The 26821-nt window shown below is 36.7% G+C and overlaps 2 protein-coding genes and 1 pseudogene across 2 annotated transcripts; 1 reads left to right on the forward strand and 2 right to left on the reverse strand.

Annotated features, from left to right (window-relative positions):
* The first annotated feature begins 1337 nt into the window (after positions 1-1337).
* Positions 1338-3918, forward strand: LOC141844741 (AP2-like ethylene-responsive transcription factor TOE3; annotated as a pseudogene).
* Positions 3919-4819: 901 nt separating this feature from the next.
* On the reverse strand, positions 4820-14103 carry LOC141848618 (OVARIAN TUMOR DOMAIN-containing deubiquitinating enzyme 7). Its single transcript, XM_074736669.1, has 12 exons — positions 14010-14103; positions 13272-13378; positions 13045-13120; positions 12581-12730; positions 11324-11385; positions 10153-10237; positions 9908-10057; positions 9690-9816; positions 7749-7825; positions 7497-7585; positions 5405-5657; positions 4820-5208 (listed from the first exon to the last, which is right to left on the reverse strand). Exons 1-11 carry the CDS (start codon positions 14073-14075, stop codon positions 5531-5533), a joined length of 1116 nt encoding a protein of 371 aa, XP_074592770.1. The 5' UTR covers positions 14076-14103; the 3' UTR covers positions 4820-5208; positions 5405-5530.
* Positions 14104-14641: 538 nt separating this feature from the next.
* On the reverse strand, positions 14642-26154 carry LOC141828540 (kinesin-like protein KIN-4A). Its single transcript, XM_074715989.1, has 25 exons — positions 25779-26154; positions 24577-24723; positions 24332-24481; positions 23723-23976; positions 22354-22541; positions 22149-22273; positions 21268-21304; positions 20985-21076; positions 20761-20871; positions 20418-20531; positions 19940-20030; positions 19691-19803; positions 19240-19338; positions 19039-19152; positions 18833-18949; positions 18657-18737; positions 17930-18001; positions 17200-17293; positions 17076-17107; positions 16887-16984; positions 16717-16812; positions 16304-16525; positions 15937-16099; positions 15347-15502; positions 14642-15258 (listed from the first exon to the last, which is right to left on the reverse strand). The coding sequence occupies exons 1-25, from the start codon at positions 25899-25901 to the stop codon at positions 15043-15045; spliced, it is 3105 nt and encodes a 1034-aa protein (XP_074572090.1). The 5' UTR covers positions 25902-26154; the 3' UTR covers positions 14642-15042.
* Between the last annotated feature and the right edge of the window lie 667 nt (positions 26155-26821).

A 26821-nucleotide genomic window follows, 5' to 3' on the forward strand; every position in this document is an offset into this window, starting at 1 on the left:
AGTTATTAAGCTTTAAAAAATATGGGGCTGAAGAAGGGTGTGCTGCTATACAAAAAAATAGTTATGAATTTAAAAATCGATTAAGACAAAATTAATACAAATAATATTAAAATATTAAAACTCTTAACAAAAATTTAATATTAAAATATTAAAGCTCTCAGCCTGAGCCGGCCGTGTATCTCAGTCCACACCGCAGGGACGTGTATAACGTGTAAAATGTACATGTCGTCATTAATGATTTCATAGGCGTTCTTCAACGCCGCGCGATTGTGTTAATTCTATAAAAAGAAAGCACGCAGAGCACGAGGAACTGCACTGTGCGCGATAGATTGGACGTGAGACCAAATAAAGTAACAATGTCAATAAATTGAGAAATCGTTCATCTATTAATTATAATAAATAAGGATATGATTCTAGACGAGAGTAAAATCTATTTATAGAAAAAAATTAAGTAGATCAAAATACATTGGAAAAAAGTATTAAATTTAATGATTTAAGGAGTCATTTTCGTATCAAACCAAATGAAACCCTAAGAAATGTAATCAATTATTGCTATTTTATTTATTTATTATTTATATTTTTTATATTCTTTAGATTGATTAATTCTGATGTGACCGATTCAATAAAAATTTTCTATTAACCATCAGAATAAATTTAAAAAGTCTAAATAGCAATCCAACCTAATAAACAAAATTCATTATCATCATAGTTGAATCTCGAAATGTCTGATTCGTCATTGACAGACCTAACTATCTTAGTATCTTATCGTGGCCCCGGAAACAATTATTGCTATTTAATTGATATGGTATTATGTATAAAGAATCATATTTAAAAAAAATAAGAAGATATTAGTTTGAGTTGATCCACCTACGGCACCACTACTTACCACTTGTTCTATTGTTTGATTACTTAACATGTTTCGGTGGCATTTATACTTAATGTTTTGGATGCTTGTGGACGTTTAAATACCATCAACTATTTGGTAGTTCAACCTTTTAACATAACAAAATTATTTAATACAAATTTCGCAACAAGATAATAATTTTGGCGACCACATATTAATTCAACAATGGGCATTAAAATAAAAAATAAATAAGATTATAGAGCCAAAATACTACGTTCTAACTCCTCTTAATTAGGAAATTAAATTTTGTTTGTTTATTTGATATACAATTAGGAAAAAGATTAATTTGAAAACGACAATTCCATAGCAATAATCTCACATATGAAGCATGCTTTGTGAATTTTCAATAGCAAAAAGAACAAAAAGGGAGAAAAAAGGAGAAAAAGAAGAAGAAAAGGACAGAAAAAAAGATGAAAATGAAAATTGCCGATAAAATACATTACTCTTTTTCGATTTGGTTAACGTCGGAACTCGGAAGGCATCAAGCGAGGCAGCGAGATTTTGAAAAGAAAAGGAAAGAAGAATTCGTTGCTTCTTTTGTTTTTCTTCCACCAGCAACAACCATAAAAGGGAAGGTGTTGTGCCGAATGGCTGCAGCAAGGCTCTCGGACGAATTGAGAGGAGGGAGGGAGGGAGGAGGGCGATTGGCGGACATCAGAAGCATATCATTTGCTCAGAACAAGGGGAAAAACTAGGAACAAATCTTGGGTGTCAATTCACGAATTAGTGGAAGTGTTGGATTGGATTTGTTTTGTTTTGTGTATCTGATGCAGGCACTGAGTTTGGTGAAGCAGTTGTTGCTTCCTTGATTGTTTTCTTGTTGTTAACTTCGGAAGTTTAGAAAAGGTTGAGATTGCAGAGAAAAATCGCGAGTTTTGGCATAAATTGGAGTGGCGGAGGAGAAAGGTTGGATTTTGAAGCCGGGAAGGTTGGAAAGGTGCGATTTTCTTTACTATGGAGGATGCTTGGGATCTCAACGATGCAGCGTCGGAGGAGGTGGACTCCACGGGCGCCGCCCGGAGGATCTTCGGGTTCCCCATCTCCGGCGACAGTACCACCTCCGAGGAGAGCGCACCGGCCGCCGTGACGCACCAGTTCTTTCCCTTCCCCGACGAGGAGGGGGAGGCTCAGGCCGCGCCGTCGCCTCGCGCTAACACCGCCGGGTTCAGGTCCCGGCAGTCGGCGGAGGCAGCGGTGAATGGGACGCCGATGGAGGTGGCGCCGCCGCCTGGCAAGAAGAGCAGGCGCGGCCCGAGGTCGAGGAGCTCGCAGTACCGGGGAGTGACCTTCTACCGGAGGACCGGGCGATGGGAATCCCATATCTGGTAAGCTTTCCTCCTCTTCAAAGATCAATATCATCAAAAAAGGAAATCTTTTCCTTCTTTCTATCGAATTTCTTCACCAACATTTCCTCTAATTTACAGGGACTGCGGGAAGCAAGTTTATTTGGGTATGTATGGAGCCAACTTCAATCAAAAACATCTTTCCCCCTTTTTTTTCTCCTCTTCTTCTTTTTCATTGGATCATAAATGACTTCCTGAACCGATTTATCTGCGAATTCTTGATCGTTTGGTGTGCAAATGTTTCTGCAGGCGGATTTGACACAGCATACGCAGCGGCAAGGTCAGTCATTCATTTCAACTTGTTCTTCATTAATTTCCAATAGATTTAAGCCTGAAGTTTCAAACATTCTACGCAACAGAGCATACGATCGGGCCGCGATCAAGTTCCGCGGAATGGATGCGGATATAAACTTCAGTTTGGACGAGTACCAAGAGGATCTAAAACAGGTATGGCCAAAGAAGCTTTACTGATCAAGGATCCAACTTTGCTTATTTCTAGATCACAACTGATTCATCTTGGCGACGGATTTATCGCGACAGATTGGCAATCTGACCAAGGAGGAGTTCGTCCAAGTTCTCAGGCGCCAGAGCACCAGCTATCCCCGAGGAAGCTCCAAGTATCGCGGAGTCACCTTGCACAAATCTGGGAGGTGGGAAGCTCGAATGGGCCAGCTCTTAGGCAAAAAAACTGTGTATCTGGGACTTTTCGATACCGAAATCGAAGCTGCAAGGTTCATTCTCTTCTCGAAATTTTAACTCGAATCACTCCCTTCGAAATTTGCATCTCAATCCTGATCAAGTGTGGTGGTGTCTCAGAGCTTATGACAAGGCTGCAATCAAGTGCAATGGCAAGGAGGCAGTCACTAACTTCGACCTCAAGCTCTACGAGGAAGAGCTTGGAATCGAGAGTGAGAAATCTACCCTTTGGCTAATTGCCCTTTTAAATCATCACCAATCTCACAGTGAAGTTGAACCTTGTCTCAGATGACCAAGTCGACCACAATCTTGATCTGAGCTTGGGGAGTTCAGGCTCCAAGAGAAATCGAATGGAAGCAATGGATGAAGACGAGAGATCCACTATGTTTGATCATCAGGTTGGTTGCCTATCGACTGACTCACGATGAACCTATCCTTTTTAGTATCTAATGTTTCCATCCGATTCACAATTCAGTATCCCGGCGGCCGCGAAGCAAGGGAAAGAGCTCTCAATTGGCAGCAACAGAGCTACCTTCCCAATCCCACACCTCTCGCTAGCTTTGCAGCATCATCAGGATTCCCACAATCCCACCTTCGGCAGCAAGAAGAATTGCCCCTCCGGGCGCAGCACAACTATGGCCTCCCAACTCTTTCCGCCATTAATGATCGATTCAATGCTGCGTCCTGATTGACTACCCCAAAGGACCCACGCTTTGTCCCCTTCCATCTTTCACCAAAGCATCCATTGGAGCCTCTGTTGCCTTTTGGAGGAGTTGCTGGTGCAGGATCCATGGACACAAACAATGCACATACTTTTGGTCATCGCTCAGAGTTGTCGTCTTTGAGACAGCCAATAATTGGAGCAAATGTGGGTGGAAGGACACTGTCTCTGGTCCTTTTTATGGATTGGGAAAAAAGTGCAGTGATGGTGAGAGGGGCATCACAATCTCTAGGGGCCAAATAGCAGCAGCATCGGCAGCACCTGTCAAGCCTTTTAAGTAAGGTGGGTGCTTTCCATGTGGATGGAAAAATTGAAAGAGTTTTAATTTGGGCATTGATTTTGATTTGTGTATCAGACTAAATGAAGGAAATTACATTATGACTTGAAGAAGTATCCATAATTCCAAGATTTTGAAGCCTAAAATATTGTATAATGCTAAACTTTCCATCCATTTAATCCCAAAAATCTTTCCAAGATTGGCGAGTGACAAACCTTATTGTAATCGTTCTCCCCTCCAATCTCCACACCCTGCTGGATTGGCTTCTTTCTTCTTTGTCTCTTCTAGTTTTGCCTGGTTTCAAAGCAGGAAAGATCAATTAATTAAAATGTCAATATGAATACTTTACGGTGCAACCTCTTGTCCACCTAAAGAAGTTGGCGACGTTTAGAAAGAGACTGAGATATTAAAGCAAAGGTGAATTCAATTCCACTACAAAAGTAGAAGTACCGTTTTAAAAATCTTATTTGAAGAAAAAATAGCTTAAAAACCATCTTTAAAAGAACACGTTTTAAGCTGTTTGAGATCAAAAAGAGGAAGTTCAAGTCCAACTTCTACTCTCTCTCTCTCTCTGAGCTCTCTGGCCCCTGATCTGACCGCCTTGCAAATTATACTATTTTGACACAATGCACATTGCCTTCTGAATTTCCTTCCTGTTTTAAAGGGAAAGAACTGCCTACCTAAGGCTGCGATCAATTTCAGCTTCCTTTTTTGGAGGCCGAAACTTTCCCATGTCCTCGCTTTCTCATTTGTCCTGCAAAAAAGTGAGAGAAAGATATCACCTTGATTCTTCATATTCAAACAATAGTATCTTTTTTTGTATTGATCGGATCGGATCGATGGTGCTTGCTCCCAATTTAAGCATGAATTTCAATGATTGGAATTGAGAAAGCGTCCAATAATTAAGGCAGTTCACATCGAACCATCTTGAAAAGCTTCAAAAGCAAAGTGCATGGTAGGATAGCTTCACGTGGATAATTCGAGGCACGAGTTCACTGCATCTGTGTCAAATAAGGACTTTTTGTTGCTTTTTTTTCTTCTTTCATTCCGATCGTTGTAACATATACAGTAAAAGCTCATGAGAGAGTCTCCTGATTACCTGTTTACTAGCCCTATATGATCATCTAGTGTTACATTGTAAAAGGTTTAGATGGGAACAGAAGATTTGATTCGTTTCGCTCTGCCAAGGGAATCCTCAGCTGAAACTTTAACCGAATGCCCCCAGCTGAATCAGGAGAATAAAATGTCGTGAATGCTTCATTCAATCCTGAAACAAAAGAGTGGAATTGAAAGGTTAAACACCATTGTGAAACATGAAAGAAGGTAGAGCTTTGTGTTTTTACAGCAAATTATCAGTCTGTATTGAGCCAACCAGGTGTCAAAATGATAGTTTAAATCATTAAATCCAAAAGCAATATTGTAGATGATGCCTGAAATTTCGACCAGAAAAAAAAATGGAATACCTCAACACCAAGGTGCCCAGTGAACTTCAATAAGTGGCACTCGATCAGCCGACTTGATAATCAAGTGTCAAAGCTTCAAGCAAGGAAGTAACTAAAAATTCAAGTAAATTGGACAAAATCCACCAATCAAATGCAAAGCGCTCCCATATCTGGCAATGGTGCTGATCCAGACTCCTTGCCTTGTTTTCGGGCTTCTTTTCTTTTATTCTGCTTTGTTTCCCTCTTGCCTTTGTTAACAGCGCGTTTGTTATCGCTGCCAAGTAAGATCAGCTTAAATTTTATTATCATAAATCATAATGTTGCCTCACAATTTATAAAACTTCTGGAATTCTTAAAATAAAAAACAATCATATTAACCATAATTGTGCGCCATCACTCAGAAAATATTCTCGACCTCCACCCAGCCAGTCTTAAATATAACTCGCCATCAGATATAGTAAGGGAATCAGGAATGGTTAATCAGTAGAAAAAGGAACAGATTCAATAAACCAAAAACCTAGCAGATATAAGCTACATAACGCTTTGATCCACTTAGCAGGAATTACATCATGGTTATCATTGAGAAGTTTGGCTCGAAACCCTGAAGTGGATCAGAACTTGCAAATGCACACCAAATTTCACCGTCAACTAATTACGAGTAATATAAGGATGTAAAGTAAAGAGCATCAAAGTGTGATGTGAGGCTGTCCATCTTCCCCATATATGTTTGGAATTGCCATGCAAGTGTCATCTAATTGGCTAGATGAGAAAGTTACAAGAGGCAATCAGACTCCTTGTCAAAAATGAAAATCCATTTATCATCCATCCATCTGTTGCAGATGTAAATATTTGCAAAGGATGACTCACAATCTGCAATAGCCCTAGTATGCATTCTGAAAAGATACTTAAGATATCCAACTGGGCTTCTACTTCTCTTCCAAGGAAATGCATCAAGAATTCAAAACCATAGAATAAATAATAGCAAGATTTTATGGAGTGCAGAAGATTAAAATAATAATAATAATAATAACAATCCATTGAGTGATATGTGTCTTACAAAGAAGAAGGATATCAAATCCCTGAACAAAACCTAATTTATGAAATTCCTATGGGACAAAGCATCTAAGAAAATTCTATATTGGTCTTCAAGAAAACTTAGCACTTGATCTTGGGAGGTAAGATCCATGCTTCTTGTGTGATATTGATAGGAGATGAATAAAATGCCTAATTGGAAATAGTATGGTTACCAACTTGTGGTGGGGAATTTAATTGAACAAAACATATGCATTATGCAATTAAAAAAAGAATCTATACACGACATCTTCGGTGAATGTGAAAATACTATTTAGACATGGAAGGCAATTTTGTGAGACTAATTTACTGATATCTAGTTTGGATGGGCTTCAATTGAAGAAATAGAGCTGATATGTGACAAACTAGGAAGTGGTGGGCCGAAACGGAAGTTATTGTTCAGAGCTGAAATTTATTATATGGGGCAGGAAAGAGTGCCATGTTTGAAAGGCTAGCACATCACACTAAAGCTGATGTCAAATCAAAAAATGAAAGCTTAAAGTCTTATCAGCTCTATATTGTTCAGAAACTACTATGAACAGATTGTTCAATCACCTCCAGATCCTAAAGGTTCATATTATGTTCAAAACTACAAAAAGTTGATCAGAGATTCTGGTGGATTTTTAAATGTGTCGAGCTATTCAATAAACTGCATATTCTCAGTGTATGACTATCGTTATTCTGATGGTTACCAAGCATCCTTGTCTGAGAGTCTCAATGATCAATTACAAACTGTTGTTTCACCAACTATTACTGAGTATTACAATCAGTATACAGAAATACACTTATGGCAGTTGAGTTTGATCGAGTCAATATCAAGACACTTGAAGCAATTGGAATTTGGAAGAAAAGAAAAGAAAAGAATGCATATGTGGGCATTTTCTCAACATTATGATGCTTCTGGGAAGTTCATAAAATGAGGCACATGCTCAGGTAAGTTGCCTAATAATATTTTCTTTTAATGAACATAAATTTTCAATCCAGAGGTACATAAGAGAAAAGATTAGTAAATTTCAGGAACTGAAATTGCCCAAGAGCATACACAGAGGGTGAAGTTTTTCCTGTTGATGTGCTACAAGCCTGGCACTTCGTTTTAGATTTGCAAGAACAATTCTTCTTTCCTTGTTTCTCCTGTGAGAAAAATGAGTACCAAACTACCAATGATGAGTAGAAACAGTTGTCCAAGAATACTTGCTACCATAAACGAATTTGTACCAAATACCATATAACCATTGCTATCAGAATTATTAACAATGTCAACTTCCAGTATAGGTTGGGTAGTTTTATCACATACATTTTGCTCCAACCTTAAGTCTGTTGATGCTACCTCTGGCAGTCCAGGTTCCTGACTTTGTCCTTCTCCAGAAAAATCTGAAAATATTTAGCAAAAAATTTGAATTGTAATCTTGCCAACATATATATTGCATCAAGAATCACCATAAGGGTTCACAACAATAACAACTAAGCCTTATCTCACTAAGTGAGGTCGGACCTTGCAATGCAGATATAACGACCCTTGCCAAGATGTTATAGTCGGATACAATGCGTTCCTTTCGGAAACAACCTAGCATTAGCACAATAATTTGATAAATTTATTCATTGAATATTTACCTAAAAGTCCACGTTGGCTGACAACTTAACATGTAACCCTCGCCCTTTTTCATCCAGACTTGGGACCGGCATTGGCGGGGTTAAATGTTGAAATGAGATAGTGGATCCAAAAAAAAGTGTGTGATTCTCTAGTTTCTGGCACATAATAATTATAAAAATCATTTTTCAATCCCGGTTATTTCTTCTTGTAGCCAAATTCAACCAAAATTCTTAGAGATGTAGTTACTTTTACAACTAATAATAGGATATAGCCAGTCTAATTTGCGAGCAAGGAATTAAAAAGGAGTCTAACATTCATAAACTAGGATCATATTATCTTGACTAGGGGCTCCAAGGTTTGAAGCACTTGATTGAAAAATTGTAATAGTGATGCTTTCCTGGGCTATCAGTAGACGTTTGCCCACTAGAAACTAAAAATTGTTTTTTTAATTCAAAAGGAAAATCCAATTAATATATATCGATGTCATCAATTTTTTTGTTCCCAAATCTAACTTATCTTTAGTGACGTTTAGTCCTTGGTGGCTTCATGCCTTTATTCTCCTGAGATCCCAAACAGTGGCAGACGTGTGACACATCATTTTTCCTCATAGATGACCACAAAGAAATTTATTTATTAAAATTTCAAATTCTCTTCAAAAATGAGTTAAGATTGGCAATACTGTATTATAATGTTTCAATTGGGCATTTGATAATCTATTTAATGATTATTATTTTTTTAATATACCAAATAAAGCAAGATGAGGAAAGCAACAGAAACAACAAAAACAAGAGTATGAAAAGAGCATTCACAAATAATAATAAAAAAGTTAGCAAAATCACTTACGGCTCAAGGTAGATAAGAGGTAAAAGTAATATAGAATATAACACAACAATGATAACAACAAGGTATTCATATGATAAGAAAAAGCATATGAAGATAGACACAAGCATGAGATACAATTCGAGAGTAATAAATTGTAATAATTAGTTTTGCAAAAGATCAAAATTGAAAGCAAGTATTTTTTCCCATATTTATAAATAACCACAATTTTAGAAGAAAAATAGAAAATAATATAAGCTATATATTTCTTAACATATACATCTAAAACTTAGACATTCTAAATTATGCTTGGTGTTCTCACGAAAAATAGCATCATTTATAATAGAGTTAATACTATATCCACATATATTTTCGGTTTTGGTGTCTACAATCAATGAACATGCACGAAAAGTATCATCCATCTTGTTAACAAAGTTGTCTTGAGAATTTCCATTACCAAAAGTGTATGCACAGTAATTGCAGTCAAAACAAGTATAGTTATGATAAGGTAGATCAATCTATCAATAAGGCGATGATTAAGTAATTTTCTTACCTGCTGCAATACTAAATTGAAAGGAAAAAAATATTGTGTTGTGTCAAGGAAAACTACTATATAAACATATATTAACTTTGGCATAATACCCAAAGTGGTACTAAGCTCATAACATAGTAACTAATAATTCTAACATCCTAATAGTGTCAAACAAGAGAGATTTAGACTAAGACAATAATGGACTTGGTAATCACAAGTTCACAAAATCATAAAAAAAATTAAAAAATTGTTGCATCGAGTTCATGAACAAGCTTCATCAAACAATTCACTACCTTGAACTAAATCGTTTTCCATGGGCCTATCATTGCTACTTTGTGCATTTTCATGTAAGTCCATATCCTGTTCAGCTATCAAAAACTCAATTGTTGCATCGACATCACCATCTACTTCTTGCAAAACCTGAGTCCCATTAATCAACATTTGGAGACATTTATTAAAAGTGAAAAAATAAAAATCTAAGTACTTGTCAGTGAATATTATAATCACCTACCTGTTCAACTTTATTAACATCCTTGCATCCTGTTCCAATCATGACCAATTTAACTGATTCTCTATTGAAGGATCTGCATGAGGACCCTTTTGATGATTTGTTAGCTGTTGCTTTGTCATTGTGATCCTTTCTAGAAATATGAGCATCTACCTAAATGTAAGAAAGACCAACTGTTTTGCATGAAAAGCATATATTGTGAAATGACATGAATTATTTCATCCAAACAATAGAAGAAAAAAGGGGACCTTAATAATTATTGGCCTAGCAGGTCCTTCACAAGAATCTTCCTTTAGCCGAACACTATTGTAGTGCTCGCCATCATGGTAGCACCTATAAAAATAAATAGCTAAAAGATTCTTTTAAGGAAAGAAAACATTTGTATAATAGAAAAGTCATTGATTAGCACTATTGTGCAATCAATGAAATTTCAAGTTAAAAGTGTAAGTTGGATATGTGGAGGTTACAGCTTGACGAAAGCAGCCAAGAGATAAATGATAACAAATAATAATAAAAAAAAAGAAATCCCAATGCACGAAGCTCCCGCTAATGTGGAGTTCCGAAGAAAAGTTGGTCCACATTGGTCTATCGTATGCAGCCTTATCCTGCATTGCAAGAGATTGTCTCCGTAACTTGAACCGTGACAACAAGATCACACGACATCAACTTTACCGTTGTGCCAAGTCTCACCTTCAGACCAATGATAACAAATGAGAAAATTAAATGCAAGATTAGAGAAATTTAACTGAATTGGTAGAGGATATGCATGCTAACTACAATCAACTTTCAATATCTCATTCCATGTAGATAAGATCATTGTATCAAGTATGAGAAGTTTAGCATATTTCATACAATCAAGTATACAATTAGCTATTCACAAATTTCCAATGTGATATACATAAACTCCCTCCCTCAACCTTGTTTATATAGGCTCAAAAAAAATTTAAAAAAACAATCACAATCACACATACAAAATAAACATTTGCTAGGGTTGCATGATTTGGTGATACTACCGACTTGATATAAAGCCAATATAAGTATGGGATTAGGACCTTGTAGTCCCATTAGTCATTATGGATGAGTGAATTATGGCATCCTATCAGAGACATCATACCAGTGGAACTAATGATTGTTTAACAAACCTGTGATTGTAGAAGAATCCAAGTAATGGGTACAATTGTGGAACTAGGGATACATAAAAGGGCATAAACTATATAAATGGTTCAGTGAATACTAAATAATACGACAGAACTATGATTTGAAAGAATCCTATCAAAGACATCTTGATCTTTTTACATAGTCACACTAAAATTGAGCTTCAAATATGAGAACACCCAAAATTATAAAGTTACAAAAGAAAAAGAAATAATTTTTTATGAGCAGCAACCATTATATTATTGAGAGGAGTATCCAACTTACAAGTGAATCATATCAGCTTGATGACCACTGAAATTACTAATGTACCAACGTGGAGAACTAAGCTAAACACAGAAAATTAAATAAAGACAACTTGTTAGCAAAGCCAAGTCCATCGAAAATTACAAGAACTCATTTCCAATAGCATTCATAAAACATAATGCAGATATATGTATACAAATTTTCTACATGAGCATTTATCCAGCAAGTTCATAAAAACCGTCCTAGCAAAAGGCAGACCTATGAAATCTTTCCTGTGAGCTCTAAACATGTTTTGTTATTAGAGAACTAAGGATACAGGAATGGGGATGAAAGAACATTATGGGATTTGAATATTTTGAATCTATAGTGATAGATGAATGGAGCTGAAAGGATTTTTCACCTTGTTTTCATTCACATGGGAGGGGGTGGGTGAGAGAGGAATGGATGAGATGGAATGTATATCGATTTTTTTTTTTTGCATAAAAACACCTTCCAAAAATATAAATTTTGTATCTATGTCAATTAATGAATCGTAATTCTACATTGAATGAATAGATACCAAACAAAGACGATAGCGTTAATTGAGGCATTTCAATTATCAAATTCTTAATCTTTTACCCTTTTCCTCATTCTTTATATTTATAATATATTATCAAATGGGGCTTACTTCTGAACCAGTTTAAATCTCATTGCCTATTTGATTGATTGATTTCAATACATCTCTATTTCTCTCAATATTTCCTTTATGTGTTTTGCTTTTACCTTCTCACCCCACCCCATCTCACCCGTAAAATCTTTAATCACAATTAAGAATATAAAATTCAGCCATAAAAAGCATCAAGCCATTATCCAACTACAGATTATAGCATCGGATCCCAACCAAAGCTCATACTGCTCGATGGTACTAGTAAGGATGGTGGAAGATAAGACAAACTCCTAAAGTTGAGATACATGGGAATCACTATGGTAAAGGACAAGTTTGCTTTTCCATTAGTTTCTCCACGCTCGATCATTTAAAAACCAGAAAAAATGGATGCTCCAATATTCCAAAACCAAGTCAGTTCTTAAGTTATTTATACAGAATATCCATTAAGAAACACTAGCCCAAAATATGAAGTATTGATCTGATACACAAAAAATATTTACAGGCCCCAAATTGTAGACTGCATGAGAAATACTGAACTTTCTTCACTAAAAAAGTACATAAGTATGCAATTGAGAAAGGACAAGCAACAAGCCTATATTGTGAAACATAACTGGAGAAAATCATGGACTTACTCGATGAATACAAATATTTCTCCTTGTAACAAGAGAAGCAGCTTGAAGTTCCATATTGCCTGCCCATGTTCCATCCTTTTCCATTGTCCGACAGTACTCATCAAATGGAACCTCATCTTCAATAAAGGGCTCAAAGTCTTCGCGATGATTCTGTTATGTATATGGATTAATTGCAGGCTTAGGAAAGATGAATGGTGGAATGCAGTTTAGGAATATTATGAAAAATCAATTACTTCAAATGGTACTAGGTTTGAAGGGTGGCAAGTGACGTATCAAACAGCAGTGATAGATAATGCTATATGTTAATTAAACTACTATGTTAAGTACAGTATTGCATAATCTACTCAAAGAAAGTCAATATAGAATTAGAGAGAATTGAGTAAAATGTCTTGATAGATTTGGATTAAAGTGATTAACCATAAAGAAGGATTTGTAAAAACAGGGATAGGGTTATGGAAGCCTACCATTATATATTTAACCACCATTTCACGGTATTTTTGGTGTTCATCTTCATTACCATGAAGCTGATCAGCTAGGGCCCTGCAAGCCACTTCAAATAAGTGTACTTGGAAGATAGTTCATTTCTAATGATGCACATTCTGGAGTTTGTCGTACACTAATCGTAACATTGAATAAAGATGGTAATTTTTATTACAACTACTAATAAACGGCAAAACAATATCCTTCAAACCTAAAGAAACAGTTGCCGTCTGCTGTAACTTCAACAATTTTTAATTCCAATGCATCAAGTTGAATGCGAAATTCTTCTATATCAGTTTGTTTACCATGTTTCTTCACCTGCATGTGGTACAATATTATTGCATACTGAAAGGTCATGTGAAAGAAACATGATAGAAATTGTAGCGAATTTAGTCACTAAAACAGAAGTAACAATGAGAAAATTTTCCATGAAACTCGACGTGAAGTGTCAAGCAAAATAAGAGAAAAAACGAAACTTGGCCGTTCAAATCTGAACTTCCGAAACCAAAATATTGCTTGGTTTTCCAATAGGACCTCTGATCCCGTTTATTCGCTTCACTAAGATAGGAGATCCTCTGCAAAAAGACGTTTCACACTGCCCGACGACATCGCTCCCTTTACTTCGTCTCTTTGGATTTTCAAACAAGACGATGAAATAATTATCAAGTGAGACATTGAGCTAGTAAATTATTAACTAAAAAATGCATAATTTCGAAGATTTGATTTTGAGGCCGACATAAAAGCAACTTCAAAGGATTTGACCGAATCCCATAGTGGATTTCCCGCTGGGCATCACGAAATTTCGATCGTCAATACCAATCCTCCACTAAATCCCAAGAATCAAGTTGATGCGAAAACATTTGGGCGGATGTGGAGAGCGACGGAGGCATAGCAACTGGACACACAAAAAAAACATAACTAAATAAAGAAATCAAGTGATGGAACTTACAGCGTCGCGCTGCCTTCTGGGCTTGGGCTTCTTGTTCGTGGCATTTTTGTTCTTCAGCTGCACCATTATGCGATGCGAGAGACGAAGAGAGAGAGGTTGCTGAGGGCGGAGGAAGTCGCCGCCTCGCCCTCGCCGTAGGGGATTGGAATACCGGTTTTATAGGCGATAGAGTTGCCACTGACCGTCGAGTCGGAGCAGTAACTCGATGGACCGGGCGGTTCTTCAATTCCATAAATAAAATAAAATATGTTTTTCATTTAGACGCTCTGATATCATCGAAATTAAAACATACGTCATCCTATTTTATCGAAATTAAAACATACGTCATCATATTTTAATTTACATTTTACCCCTTCAACTTAGCTCTCAGTCTGCCACACTCAAAGCTAGAACATCTTCCCTATGTCATGGAACACCAATTAACTTTTATATTTTCATGGCCAAGAAGGTGCCACTTTCTTGCAGTGGAGAAATAACCATCTCCTTACATTGATTTAGATCAGTGAAATGAAACTTGTTGAACATTTACCCCTAATACAGAGAAACAATGGCAGAAAGGTTTGGTATGCATAATACATACAAGATATAACTCAACACCAAAGCAAAAATATAACAAATTACAAAAAAGAAAGTGTACCAAGCCAATGCCAAGCTTTGTCCTTCATCTCCCTTCATTACCAGCATTTAAAAAAAAAGTTCTGCTTTACAAGATGCTTCAGAACTTTTGAACAGACTGACGAAAATCTTTACATTCAGGGGACAATTATGGGGCCTTGTTATTGAAGAGGAAGATGGGAGTGTGGCTGATAGTAATTTCCTTGTCATTATGTTTACCTATACACTTACAATTTACATATGAAGAAATAAGCTATAAACATGTACAAATTGGACTTCTCTGTTAATCAAAACCTCGAAGAGAATAGATTGTCAAGTCTTGATTACATCTGAAGGAGATTTTCTGACCACTTCATGCTATAAAATTATTCGCATGGGAACTGGTTGGGATTGTTGGGTGCCCGTTCGAAGTTGTATGTCAAGAGATCTTCTGGAGAGGGAGGGATCGAGGTCTAGCTCTCATAATTGTTTTGTCACTATGCTGAATCCATTGAGACAACTTCCATGGTTTCTGCCATTTCCACTTGAACTGTAGGAGCCACTGATGATGGCTCCTTTTCCATCTCCAAAGCTTTCCTCCATGGCCAGGTATCGCCAGTTTCTTTCCTACCGACAGGTTCCCAATTGGCACCATCTGCAGTTTGAGAAGAGATCATTCTCAACCATACTTCAAAAGTTAAAATGGTTTGCAAGTTTATCAAATTAAAGGAAGGAAATAAGACCTTCAGCGGTTGATTGTCAAAACTTGCAGCCGTTTTGCTTGGGCTATTAACGATGCCAGCAGTGTACTTTAGTTGTTTCTGTGCCGGTACTGCTATTGGAGAAAGTGGAGTGCCAGTATCATCAGCAGAGTGCTTCAGGGAACCGTTTGAGCTCATCTATTAATTGACACAAAAATTCATAGTATAAATTTCCAATCTCATCATATCTTTCGTACACATGGCTTGAGTTTAATTTCAGAACTTGGAGAAAGAGAACACATCTACATTGTTTGGCTGATTTAGCAAGCAAGATACTTCAGTGTCAAGAGGTGTTAAGGATTACACGTTTGCAAATTTAGGATACCCATTTGGTACGCATGCAGATAAAAACTTAAGTCATTAGATTCGTTGTTATGTCATTCAAGCTTAAGTATCTCTTTGGTTTGACCTTAGTTCTTTTGAGTTACTTTCTTGAGCATGGTAGTGATGTTCCAAGGTAAAGAAGCTGTAGATTGAGCTTGGGGGAAAATCTTAAAAGAGCTGCAAGAATATCTGAGAGTTTCAATATCCACTTGATAGTTGATATTGTCAAGAACTGAACATGAGCTTACCGAAGGTGATATCGCTAATGGAACTGCAACAGCTTGCTCTCTCATCTTCTGTTGCTTCTCCATTTCTTTTCTCCGTGCTTCACTGAGTCTAAGAAGGCTAACAAGTTCATTCAGTTGCTCTTTCAGATCCTTGATGTCAATTTCCTTCTCCCTAGATTTGCATCTATTTCAAATACACAAAAGTAAGACATTAATTAGTGGATTGAAAATTCAAGAAGACCTACAGACTAACTGGCCCTCTTTTAACCAATATGTAGAATGGCAAGGAGTGTATTACTTCTCTTTCCATTTTCTAGTCCTTTGATGCAAACTTCATGTTATTATTATTCACAAAAGTGAATATCAAGCAAAAAACTAGGAATACAACCTTGCATCTGCTGCAACGTTAAACAAATAGTGAAGCAAGCTCTTTGCTTCTCCCATGGAGCGCAACTGATTCCACCTTCCATGCCCTGTGTATGCCCGTTCGCGTTCCTCTGCCTCCGAAAGTTGGGAAGCCATTGCTACAAGAGTGTTAGATGATATGCTCACCATGTTTTCCAGTGATGTTATTCTTGATAATCGAGCATTTGGAGACAAAGAGGGCATTCTGCAAAAGGGTTGATCAACAAACAGGATCTTTAAGAAAGTTCAAGTTGGTTTAATACAAGTTTTATATGGTATTTTTATTATTGAAGATTGTTAAACAAAGTCATAACCAAGCATTCATAAGCATAAATTTGCATTGATCAAAAACCAAAATTACACTCGATATATTATTCTTGTAAAGCTACTATCTACCTTGAGTTTCCATTTTTTGCTCTCGGTGGACTAGCACCACATGATGAAGCCTCCTCTTGTCTCAGGAAGGTAAGCTCCTCAGCCAAGGCAGCACGTCTGAACAAAGGGAATAGACATAACCAAGTCTGTAAACAAAAATGATCCATTCTCCTAATAAAAAGACAACTTACACTTGACTCTGTTTCTCATATTCATTCCGAACTTCGTGCACATGCACCATAACTTCAAGTTCATGATCCAGCCAACGTTGTAGAGATTTTTCATTGAACTGAAAAATTAATTTAGATTTTCATATATTTTCACTTAATTTCTTATCTAGATTCTCAGCAGTAAAAAAACTAAATGTATAGATAGCTTACTGGAACTCCTGGTGAATGACCATTTGCAATAACTGGAAAAAGAAAAGAAAAGAAAAGAAAAGTAAAATCAAATTGGCCCATTAGAGGATTGAAGCTTAGAAACTAGTTTCTTAAAGAAGCATGCCAGAATTTTCACGTGCTGACGACTTTCGAGCTTCAAGCAGCTCTTTCAACTTCTTGGTAGCCATTGCAGCCTCCTCTGTTTTCCTATGAAGAACCTGCAGAAGGTTTTGAGATCCCAAAGACATAATGTCTCAACTATTAAAACTGCAAAAATGACCTACGCAATGCTGTAAGCAGTTACAAAACATCAGCCATGCTACTGCTTTGAGTACATGCATCTCAACGCAATGATAATAATTTTACGTGTTTAGGATACACTCATGCACTTGGTTTTAGGACTAGGACTATCACTAATTTATCACGGTACTAAGGATTGAAATGTTGTGTTTAGTTTTGGTCAACATGAGCGAAACATATCATTCTATATGTGGACCCAAATCGACGGGATTAGCATGGATGAGACCTACCTCAACCATGTTGCTGCCCGCTTTATAAATTTAGACCTTATATAGCTTACTTCTACACAAATATCAATTCCCACAAATCCGCATCTTCATGACTTCATCTTCTCGATCCTCGGTAGCATGATTAGTACAATATTAACTTCTTATAAGTCCAAAGAGCTAATACAAACTATGTAATATCACAGCAGCTACTGTGAGAATAAGCTAGATATTACAAATTAGTAATCCTGTAGTAGCAAAATAATAGATAGGCTGGCGTTACCAAGTAAAACTTCAGTCTGAAACAATTACAGTCATGATTTCCTCATAGGGAAGGGTTACACTTACCAATTTTTGTCTCTGATTCAATGCTTGAAGTTTATGTCGCTCATACTCATTTCTTCTTCCCTCCTTCTTTAGCTGTTTGTGCAAATGCATAAAATTAAAATAAAGTTATGGGGCAAATGGATTCCACTAGTTCCTATTTTTTTCTACTAAAAAGAATATAAATAGCATGCAATATGATGCTATGTTGTATATTTCATCAAATGATGATCCATTAGATAAAATATCACTACAAAAATGGCATCCAAATGAAATGGAAATGAATAAAGATTTTTGCACAATATAAAACCAAGATTTCTATTAGAGTTCCATTTTTTGGTCATGTTACTGTCAAATTGATGATTCTGAGCAGCATAAAGATTGATAAATTATAAGCAGAATAGCATGGATAGAGGATGTGTCTACGCTCTTAGTCTAAAATGAGGTCCTTGCATGGGAATACTACTAACAGATACCTGGCATGTGATTGTAAATGGTATTATCAGCAGACTTGCCGAATTAGGACAGCCACATGCTGGGGCAGGCAGCACTGCTATATTGTTGTTCATAAACTGCTTGGAACTTAGTAGAGTAATCATATATGAACGACAACTAGAGCAGAAGACAAATTCTGACTTCTTGAAATTATAGGGACTATTACTTGTAATGTAACTACGGTCAAGAACATTGCCTGATCCAATTTACAGTCTTATATGAATCCTAATACCATAAACCATAACATAAACTGCACCTGAAGCAGTTCCTTCTCACGAGAAGCCTTCCACTGCCGAAATTGTTCTGCCTCTTGCTTTATCTTGTGTTGCAACTGGACCTGCCGAATAGAGATACCGCTAAACACAAGAAGAAATTTTTTGATAGAGAATGGAATAAATGAATGACAGAAGATATTTAGTCATAAACAACAACTTTCTGTGACTTTATAAATTGTATCTCTTCTTGTAGCTTCTTCGCTGCTTCCTCACTCCTATGTTTTTGCTTTAACAATTGAACCTGGTTCTCTTGTTTCTTTTTGAGGTCCAATATCTGAAAAGACGAATGTGTTAGTCATCAAGTCTGAAATAATTGATTTTCATTATTAGTTCATAATAAAAGTTCAGGCATAGATAATCAACCTGTGCTTCAAGGGCCTTCAGTTTCTGCAAGTGGTTCTCTGGCAACTTGTGGCCTTGGCCATCTGAGGCTGCAGCAAGGTTTTCAACTTCAGCTAACAGTCTGTCTCTCTCTTGCTGCAATGAGTTACCAGAAGATCAGCAGTAGAGGAGAATCATGGAAACAAATGGAGTATATAACAAAATCAGTCTCTATCCATTAACCTGGACTGTTCTTTTCTCCTCTTCAAGCTCCATCAGTTTTTTCTTGAAGTGTTGCTTAAGAGAAAATGTGTCGAGTCCACCAAACATTTTCATCTCAGACTGCACAGGCAAGAAAATTTGTTCAGGGACAATAAATTGGCTAAGGAGCATCATTCTGGAGTTGTATGGAATCAAAGAATTCATAGAATAATCAGACCAAATTATGTTCGACAAGAAATCCAAAAAATTTCAGCTGCGAAGATATCTTGAATTAGAAAACAAACTTCAAGCAGGTCTGGCATGATAGTATATTATCAACTGATTTAATCGAGCTTTACAATAATTGAACCAGACAAGGTGGGTACAGAGGGAGAGCTAGGGGAGACCCCAAAAGGCCTTCATCGTGAGAAAAACAAATAGTAAAATAATTTTCTTTAATCAATTGAAATAAAATTTGATGCAATCTTATCACCTCTTTCTGTTCCAATCGTCTATTTAATTCATTCAACTCCTTTCCCATAGAGTCTTGCAAAATAGTGTGCTCCCATTCTTTGGCTACTTCTTCATCTATGTCCTTTGAATCACCTGATGAAGCAATGAAACATCACCCCAAAAATTAAATGGTTGAGGATAACTATAACATGATGAAAAAAAAATAATGTGCATTCTTAAACCACCAAAAACTAATTAACAGTCCTTGAACACAAATGATTTTTAATACCTCGCAAAGCCTCAGCCATATAATCAAAGCTTTCTGTGTTGTGCAGGCTCATCTTTATATCTTCTTCTTTAAGAAAACAACTTCCAGATTTCTGAAATTTCAAAACACAACATAAATGTTTTTTATTAAACCAATAAGCTTCCACCAGATGCTAACCAACATATGGTGCTGCTAGAATATTCATAGGCACAAACGAAAGAGAATTATGTTTGCTAAGTATTTTTGTAAATAATAATATTTACTGACTAAGACAACAAAAGATATATAGAAATCATGTGTCATGTCTATATTCGAATTAAATATGAACACTATAAATTACAAAAACCTTAATCAAAACAAAGATTACCATTATCAATTTAATTCTAATCTAATCAAACTTCAATACTAAACTTTTAATTAATTTTGGTTGGTTATATCAAGAAGTTGCATTAAAAGATACTGAAGGATAAAAGTGAATAAGGGTGTTCAAGAAATTTACTTTAGAATCTGTATCAAAATGCTCATCCTGAGAAAATCGACTGCGGTATTCGTAAAGTTCCCTACACAGATCTTCATTAGTAGCTTCCAGCCAAGATATTTTCTCTTTCAGAGCCTACAAATCAAAACAGACATAAACTACAGTTCAAACAGTGAACAGTACGAAACAAGCAGAAGAGCATATGAGCTACAAATACATGTAAGTCTGCTCATTAGATGGTCTTTGTCATATTCAGTAAGTCTAGAATGTCTACTTTCAAGTGAATTGGCCATTTAATATCTTATTATAATGCTTTGGCCATCATCATCACCACAAAAATTGACAGCAAGAGCAAAATAATTGCCTGGATATCATCTGATGCACCTCCTCCGCGGTAACAGGTTAATTCTGCCTGCAGATATTCAATATGTTGCCTCATTCTCTGAATCTCATCTGATATTGGATTCCTATTGACCTAGATAGATTCCAAAATACAAGAAGTTCAGCAGGTAATAAGAAGTAAAGTTCACATTGCCATTAAATGATTTCATTGTTTCCTAAGAATATTTCTTCAAGTTGGAAACTCACAATGGGCTTATTCTGAATGTTGCGAGCTCGGTTAGCATATTTTAATGTGTTGAGTGTTTCTTCTGCATTAACATCAGCTGGACTGATACAGGCTGGAAAGGGGGGAAATAATTTAGTTAGATAAAGCTTTGTATTCCATGAGAATATTGTTATTTCAAGTATACTCTGATCATTGAAGAATGATCATCTTATTTATTATTTCACCAGAATTTCAATAGGAATTGTTATGAAAATATAATAGTTTTCTGATATTTAGAGTTAAGCTTCAAGCAGTCAAAAATACCTATCATTACAGTCCTGCTATTTCCACCAAGGGAATCCTGCATGAAGTTAATAAAATAAGGAACAGTTAAAAGGAGATTCTTGTCATGTTCATTGAAAAATAGAGTACCAAATTCAGACGGATAAGATGTTTTTTCCTCATGATATTCATCTATCATTAAAAAAGATTCAAACAATATAAAAAATAGCACACTACTATTGAAGATTACATCAAACACCCCAAATGCGGTCAGCTTGTTGAGGTCCTGCATTTACAGAGTCAACAGTGACCACTACATGCACAATCCTAATTTAGTCCTCTAGGTTTACAGCAATTTTGGTATTAAAACTAACCCATAAAATTTTCTGATCTTAGACTCTTTTTGCTTCCTAAAAAATCAGTCTAGTAAAGAAAGAAATGTTCTGCAGCTCTTCAGTTGCTCTCCAGTACTTGGTAGAGTAAGAAGGAAGTTGAAAATGTGGCATCTAATTTAATTAGTTAAATAATGTTATATATCTATTATCAAGAAAGTATTAATTTATTGTCCCAACCCAACTTGTACATCCAACCACAAAAAGAATTTAGCAGATCCCCCTATGAAGATTTTTCAAACATCTCAAACCACCTATATCAAATTTGAAAATTGAAAAAGATACACAATCACCATAAGTAGATGCCATATATAAATCCATTCACTATATAGATAACTGAAAATTATGTTTTGTTTGAAACACAAACTACACTTCAAAGTTCATGATTCTCCAAAGTGTAAAATAAGGTATTTCTTTTTTGAGCAAATGATGATTTCATACGCATGCTCGTTTGTTGATCTATTCACGTTTGATGAAAGGGTAAAAGCGCAACGATAGTTAGGGATCGTGCCAAGATTAATGTCAGCAAACCTGCAATAGCCGAGTAAGCTTGCTATCACGGTAAGGAACATGAGCACCCTCTTTACGCTTCTTCTCATCTCCAAGAGCACTTATGACATTTCCAAGGGCTAGCAGCCCCCTGTTAATGTGAACCCCTGAAACAAGCAAGCACGTGAATGTTGGAAAACATAGTATTTGATTGGTTGTTGTATAAATCAAGAACCATGGGAACTACCTTCCTTGAATCGAAGACCATCTGAGCCTGTTCTCTTGGCACGTTCTGATCCAGCGAGATCTACCAGGTGCAGTTTTGCACATAAATAATCATCACTTATGTCCTCCATGTGGGCACCTTCAGTAGTGACATTAGGACTAATTTTGCGCATTTGCTCCAATGTGATTGTGAAGATGGCATGCGAACGACTATTCCACAAAAAAGAATAACATAACTAAGTATAATGGCATAGATCCATGTTGCAACAAAAAAAATAATTGTGCTACTTTATTGATCGACCAAGAAGGGAAAAAGGTCACTTTTGTAATGGGAAGGAAGTAAATTTAAATAATTCGAATTTCACACTCTGTACTTGTCCGTTGATCATAATTTTTTGCTAGTTTTAGAAAACATCCTTTAGATATTTATTACTCTAATGGATTGTTTTCTTTCCAGTTCATGCACAAGGCTATATTAAATCATTGAAAAGTAGCAAAACTGGAAAAATGACAAGTTCATAACACAAGTTAGATTGTATATGATATGACATCTAGACAGTTCATGAACCATACAAGTATGAAAAAATTGATTGTTACATGTATGGGAAGTTCAATGGAGGAAAACGACTTAATTATACAGTTCAAGGGGAAAGGATTTCATTTACTATTTAGATATGATTGATTTCATATGCTGTGAGCTTTATATGTGAACATTGTCTAATGAGATAGGCTGACATTAATTGCATATCTAGTTGCAGGCTCAGCATATCTTCTATCATATTTTAGAACCTCAATAAAATGCAGTGACACATTGTCACTCAAATCCTTTTTCCAAAAAAAAAAAAACAGTATACATTTCAAGGTCCCAATGATTTCAACAGTTAAGAAATTACTAATTGTATAAGGATACAATAAGATAATATGATACCAACCCAAATTTATACTGTGAAGGTAAGAACAATTGCCTTCTGCAAAATGATAGCTAAACTATGTGCACAACTAGTGGATGAGTTATGGGCTCGTCGGTTGCAGCAAGTAACCGTCAAGAAAGATGCATAGTTATATGTTATCCATTTTATCTTTAAAGTGTGCTTCATGTAGAAGACTTTATTATGAAAGCAACTATTTAGCATGTCTAACAGTAAGTACTATTCTTCCAGCAGGACCAAGTCATAAGGCTTACTAATCAAGAATTACCTGTCTGCTAACTTCAAACATAGAGCAAATCATGCATGGTTTTAGAGAATAATAAACAAACAGCAGCAGCGAACCAATTTCTGTAGCTTGTAAGGTAGATAGTTGAAAAAACAGAAGAGAATTCAAAGTGCAATTCTATTATTCTTTTTGAGAAGATAAAAGATGGAGATGGACTGCCAAATTATCATCTTAACCTTGACTGATTGTTCATATTTGTACTTCCAGTTGCTCGATTCAGTGAACCATGTTCTAGACATGCAGCCATCTCCTTTTGAGTGCTCACAAAAGTCTCAGTTGATCCAGCCAGTGTTATTGCCCCATTTGATGCCTCCCGTATCTGCACTGGGGGCTTTCCAGGTATTGTCAACTTCCCAGCATGTCCATTCACAGCCTCAACTTTGCTGACAGATGAGCTATCTAGAAGATCTCTCACTTCTTCTTTCAATATCTCCATGTTCCAAAAAACAAATTCTCAGAATGAGATGACCAACAACAGTGTTTGGAAAAGACATAATTGTATAGACAAATCATTCAATTGCAAATGCACTAAGATTATCATACAAATTTACTAAAGATGATGAATGTTATCTAGCAAAGAAACTGCTCAAATAATTCAATTTATATCTTTATATGTGGTGTTGTTCAAGGAAGAAAAGATTCAAGAACACAATCGATGTAAAATTTCAGGCAAAATAGGCATATACAATTTACAATAGCAACAAATATGATGCACAATCTCTATTAAAAGAGGAATTATCCAAGAATAAGGCAATAAAGGCATAGCAAACTAAAATTTCCTGTACCTCAATGAATGAGACATGCAGCTGGAATTCTGCTTGATTCTTCAAAGTCTCAATTTTTCTAAATAAAGAATTCATAACTTGAGGGATAAGACCTGTTTGAGAACCATCCTTACATGCAGTTCCCATAGTGTATGTTTTTCCTGACCCCGTCTGTAGCGAATCAAGTTGTCAATGCTGTAAGTATTTCGGGCTACATTGCACAAAGATTTAACCAATCTGTACTATTAAATATTCTGATACTTAACTTGACCATATGCGAGAACAGTTGCATTGTATCCTTGGAATAAGCCATCCACAAGTGGAGCAACACACTCCTCAAACATGGCGGACGATGGAGTACCAGTACTCCCGTATACATGATCAAAAGTAAATGAATGGGTGCCAATTTGCACCTGCAGGTCAGAAGTCTTCCGTAACTATCTGTGATTTGGAAATTCAAGACATTTCTGGAAAACTGAAACTACTTTCAGGAAATCCGAACATTGATAAGAAAATGGCATGTGAAATTCATGTAACAGATGTTAGCAGTGTCATAAAAGCTAACTATAGTGAACAAGTTCCCCATATTCCGATCTACTTCCTGTGGACTGTCATTTTTATTTTTTTGAGTTTCCGCAATTAGATAAATGACTTGTGGAGTTGCAGTTTTGTCCATCACAACTGAACCAGTTAAGGGTAGACATTAAGGAACTGACATGAAGGTGAACAAAGAAAGAAATTTCTCTCTTTGACGGCCAGCTACAAGCCTTAAATGGATCAAACAAATGGAACCTTGATCAACTTATTCAACCTTTTGCAGAGGGAAGAGAGGATCATCAAGCAAACTTTGGAATCTATAAGGAAGATAAAAATTTAACCGGAACTCATAGTTACCAATAGAAAAGAGATTTGAGTGTGCGGAGCTTTTGTTAGCATTCAAATAGGAAAAGAATGAAATTATCTTCAAATTGAAATGATATTACTAATCAGAAAAAGATTTGAGAATAATCCGGTGCTCATATGTGTTCTCATAATCGCTTTGAAAAGGAAAACAGCTTCCACAGTGACTCAGAAAAGGCAAAGAGATAAAAACAAGGGGAAATCAACGAACGACCCATAAAATAGTTGCTTCCAACTATCGAGCATTACCCTTGATCCTCCATAACAGACAAAAAAATGGAAAAAGTTAATTAAGCGGGCTTTTATTAAACACAGGAACGAATTAGATCTCAAGAACCAAAAATATCAGTGATAAAACTAAAGTAGAACAAAGAAAAATCATCATTTTTTTTGTTTTTCTTTTTCTTCAGCAGATAGTTCATCTAGATTTACATTATTCACTCAAGGAAAAAGTTCGATCATTTAATTTCTTTTTTTTTAAACATAAAGTCGATCATTTAATTTCTCTTTTTCAAAAAAAAAAAACATACAGATGAACAATGGATAGATGAGAAGACAGAAAAAGAACCTGTGGTTTCCCGGGGACGACGGTGACACAATCCTTGCACCCCTGCTGGCGCTCGTCGCCGATGAGCGGCCTTACGTGCACCGCCACCTTCACGCAGCAATCCTCCCCGCTCTCCACCGCCATCTTCCTCGAAGAGCACACTGATCACGCACGCGCCCAAGACCATGCGACGAGGCTGAGCACGACCACCAGATCCACTCCGCTGTGAAATTTTCCAGATAGAACGCAAAAGCAAGGGGTAGAAAGCCAAGAAAAATGCCAACTTTGGTCGCGCGCCGCGCGCACACTGTCTGCGAGTGACTCTGAAATGAATTCTGAAAGGGAGAGAGGGCGCGATGGAATGATTTGTTGGAGAACAGAAAGAGAGGGGCGGAATGAAATGGGCAGGGCCGGTCAGGAGGAGGATTTGGTAGCACCAACGACTGCAACAGCAACAGCAGCAACAACCGCCATCATACTTCCTTGAGATTCACTGCAACGCCAAAATTGAGTGTTTGCAACTGCAGGAGAGCAGCGACACTAGTCCGCGCAGCAGTGGTGGATGCTGGCGGCGGCGGCAGCCGTGGCGGTGTGAGGTGGAGATTGGTGAGCGCAAGAGGCAGTCGTTGGAATTCAGGTGGGAGGAAACCTTCAGCGCCACTCTTTCCCAAAATGTCCCTCCTCGTCTTCTGCTTCTTCTTCTGCTGCTGCCGCTTCTCCCCTGACTCTGGTGGTAGATTAATTTTTTGCCATGGTTGATGGAATTGCGAAGGAAAAAGAGGAATCAATCAATCAGGACACAGATGGCCGTCAAAAAGAGAGAGATAATTACGTTGCAAAAGTAGACTGCAACTGCATTGATCTAGGCACAGCGTTCACCGCCCCAGCTCGTCCAGCTACAAGGACATGGCATCTCCCCTGCTGAAGTTATTAGTATTATAATTGAGAAATTCTTAGGGCCAAATAGAAAAAAAAAATTAACAAATTCCCATCGACTTCAAAGATTTACATTTCGCCTCTTTATATTTTAAAAACTTCCGCCAGGTCCAGGCTCACACAAAGGT

The sequence above is a fragment of the Curcuma longa genome, chromosome 1 (genome assembly GCF_044706935.1).
Source record: "Curcuma longa cultivar G26 ecotype Majalengka, Jawa Barat chromosome 1, ITB_CL_G26_1.1, whole genome shotgun sequence".
Taxonomy (NCBI): domain Eukaryota; kingdom Viridiplantae; phylum Streptophyta; class Magnoliopsida; order Zingiberales; family Zingiberaceae; genus Curcuma; species Curcuma longa.

Bases quoted from the DNA above. Each gene is read 5' to 3' on its own strand.
- LOC141828540 (XM_074715989.1), bottom strand. From the start codon at position 25,901: ATGGCGGTGGAGAGCGGGGAGGATTGCTGCGTGAAGGTGGCGGTGCAC. The intron at 23,977-24,331 runs GTACAGGAAATT...TGGAACATGGAG, and splicing joins TGCATGTCTCATTCATTGAG to ATATTGAAAGAAGAAGTGAG. The intron at 22,274-22,353 runs GTAGTTCCCATG...TGCTTGTTTCAG, and splicing joins TGGTCTTCGATTCAAGGAAG to GGGTTCACATTAACAGGGGG.
- LOC141848618 (XM_074736669.1), bottom strand. From the start codon at position 14,075: ATGGTGCAGCTGAAGAACAAAAATGCCACGAACAAGAAGCCCAAGCCC. The intron at 13,121-13,271 runs GTTTGAAGGATA...AGTGGCTTGCAG, and splicing joins GACGGCAACTGTTTCTTTAG to GGCCCTAGCTGATCAGCTTC. The intron at 12,731-13,044 runs GTAGGCTTCCAT...TATACATAACAG, and splicing joins TGGTGGTTAAATATATAATG to AATCATCGCGAAGACTTTGA.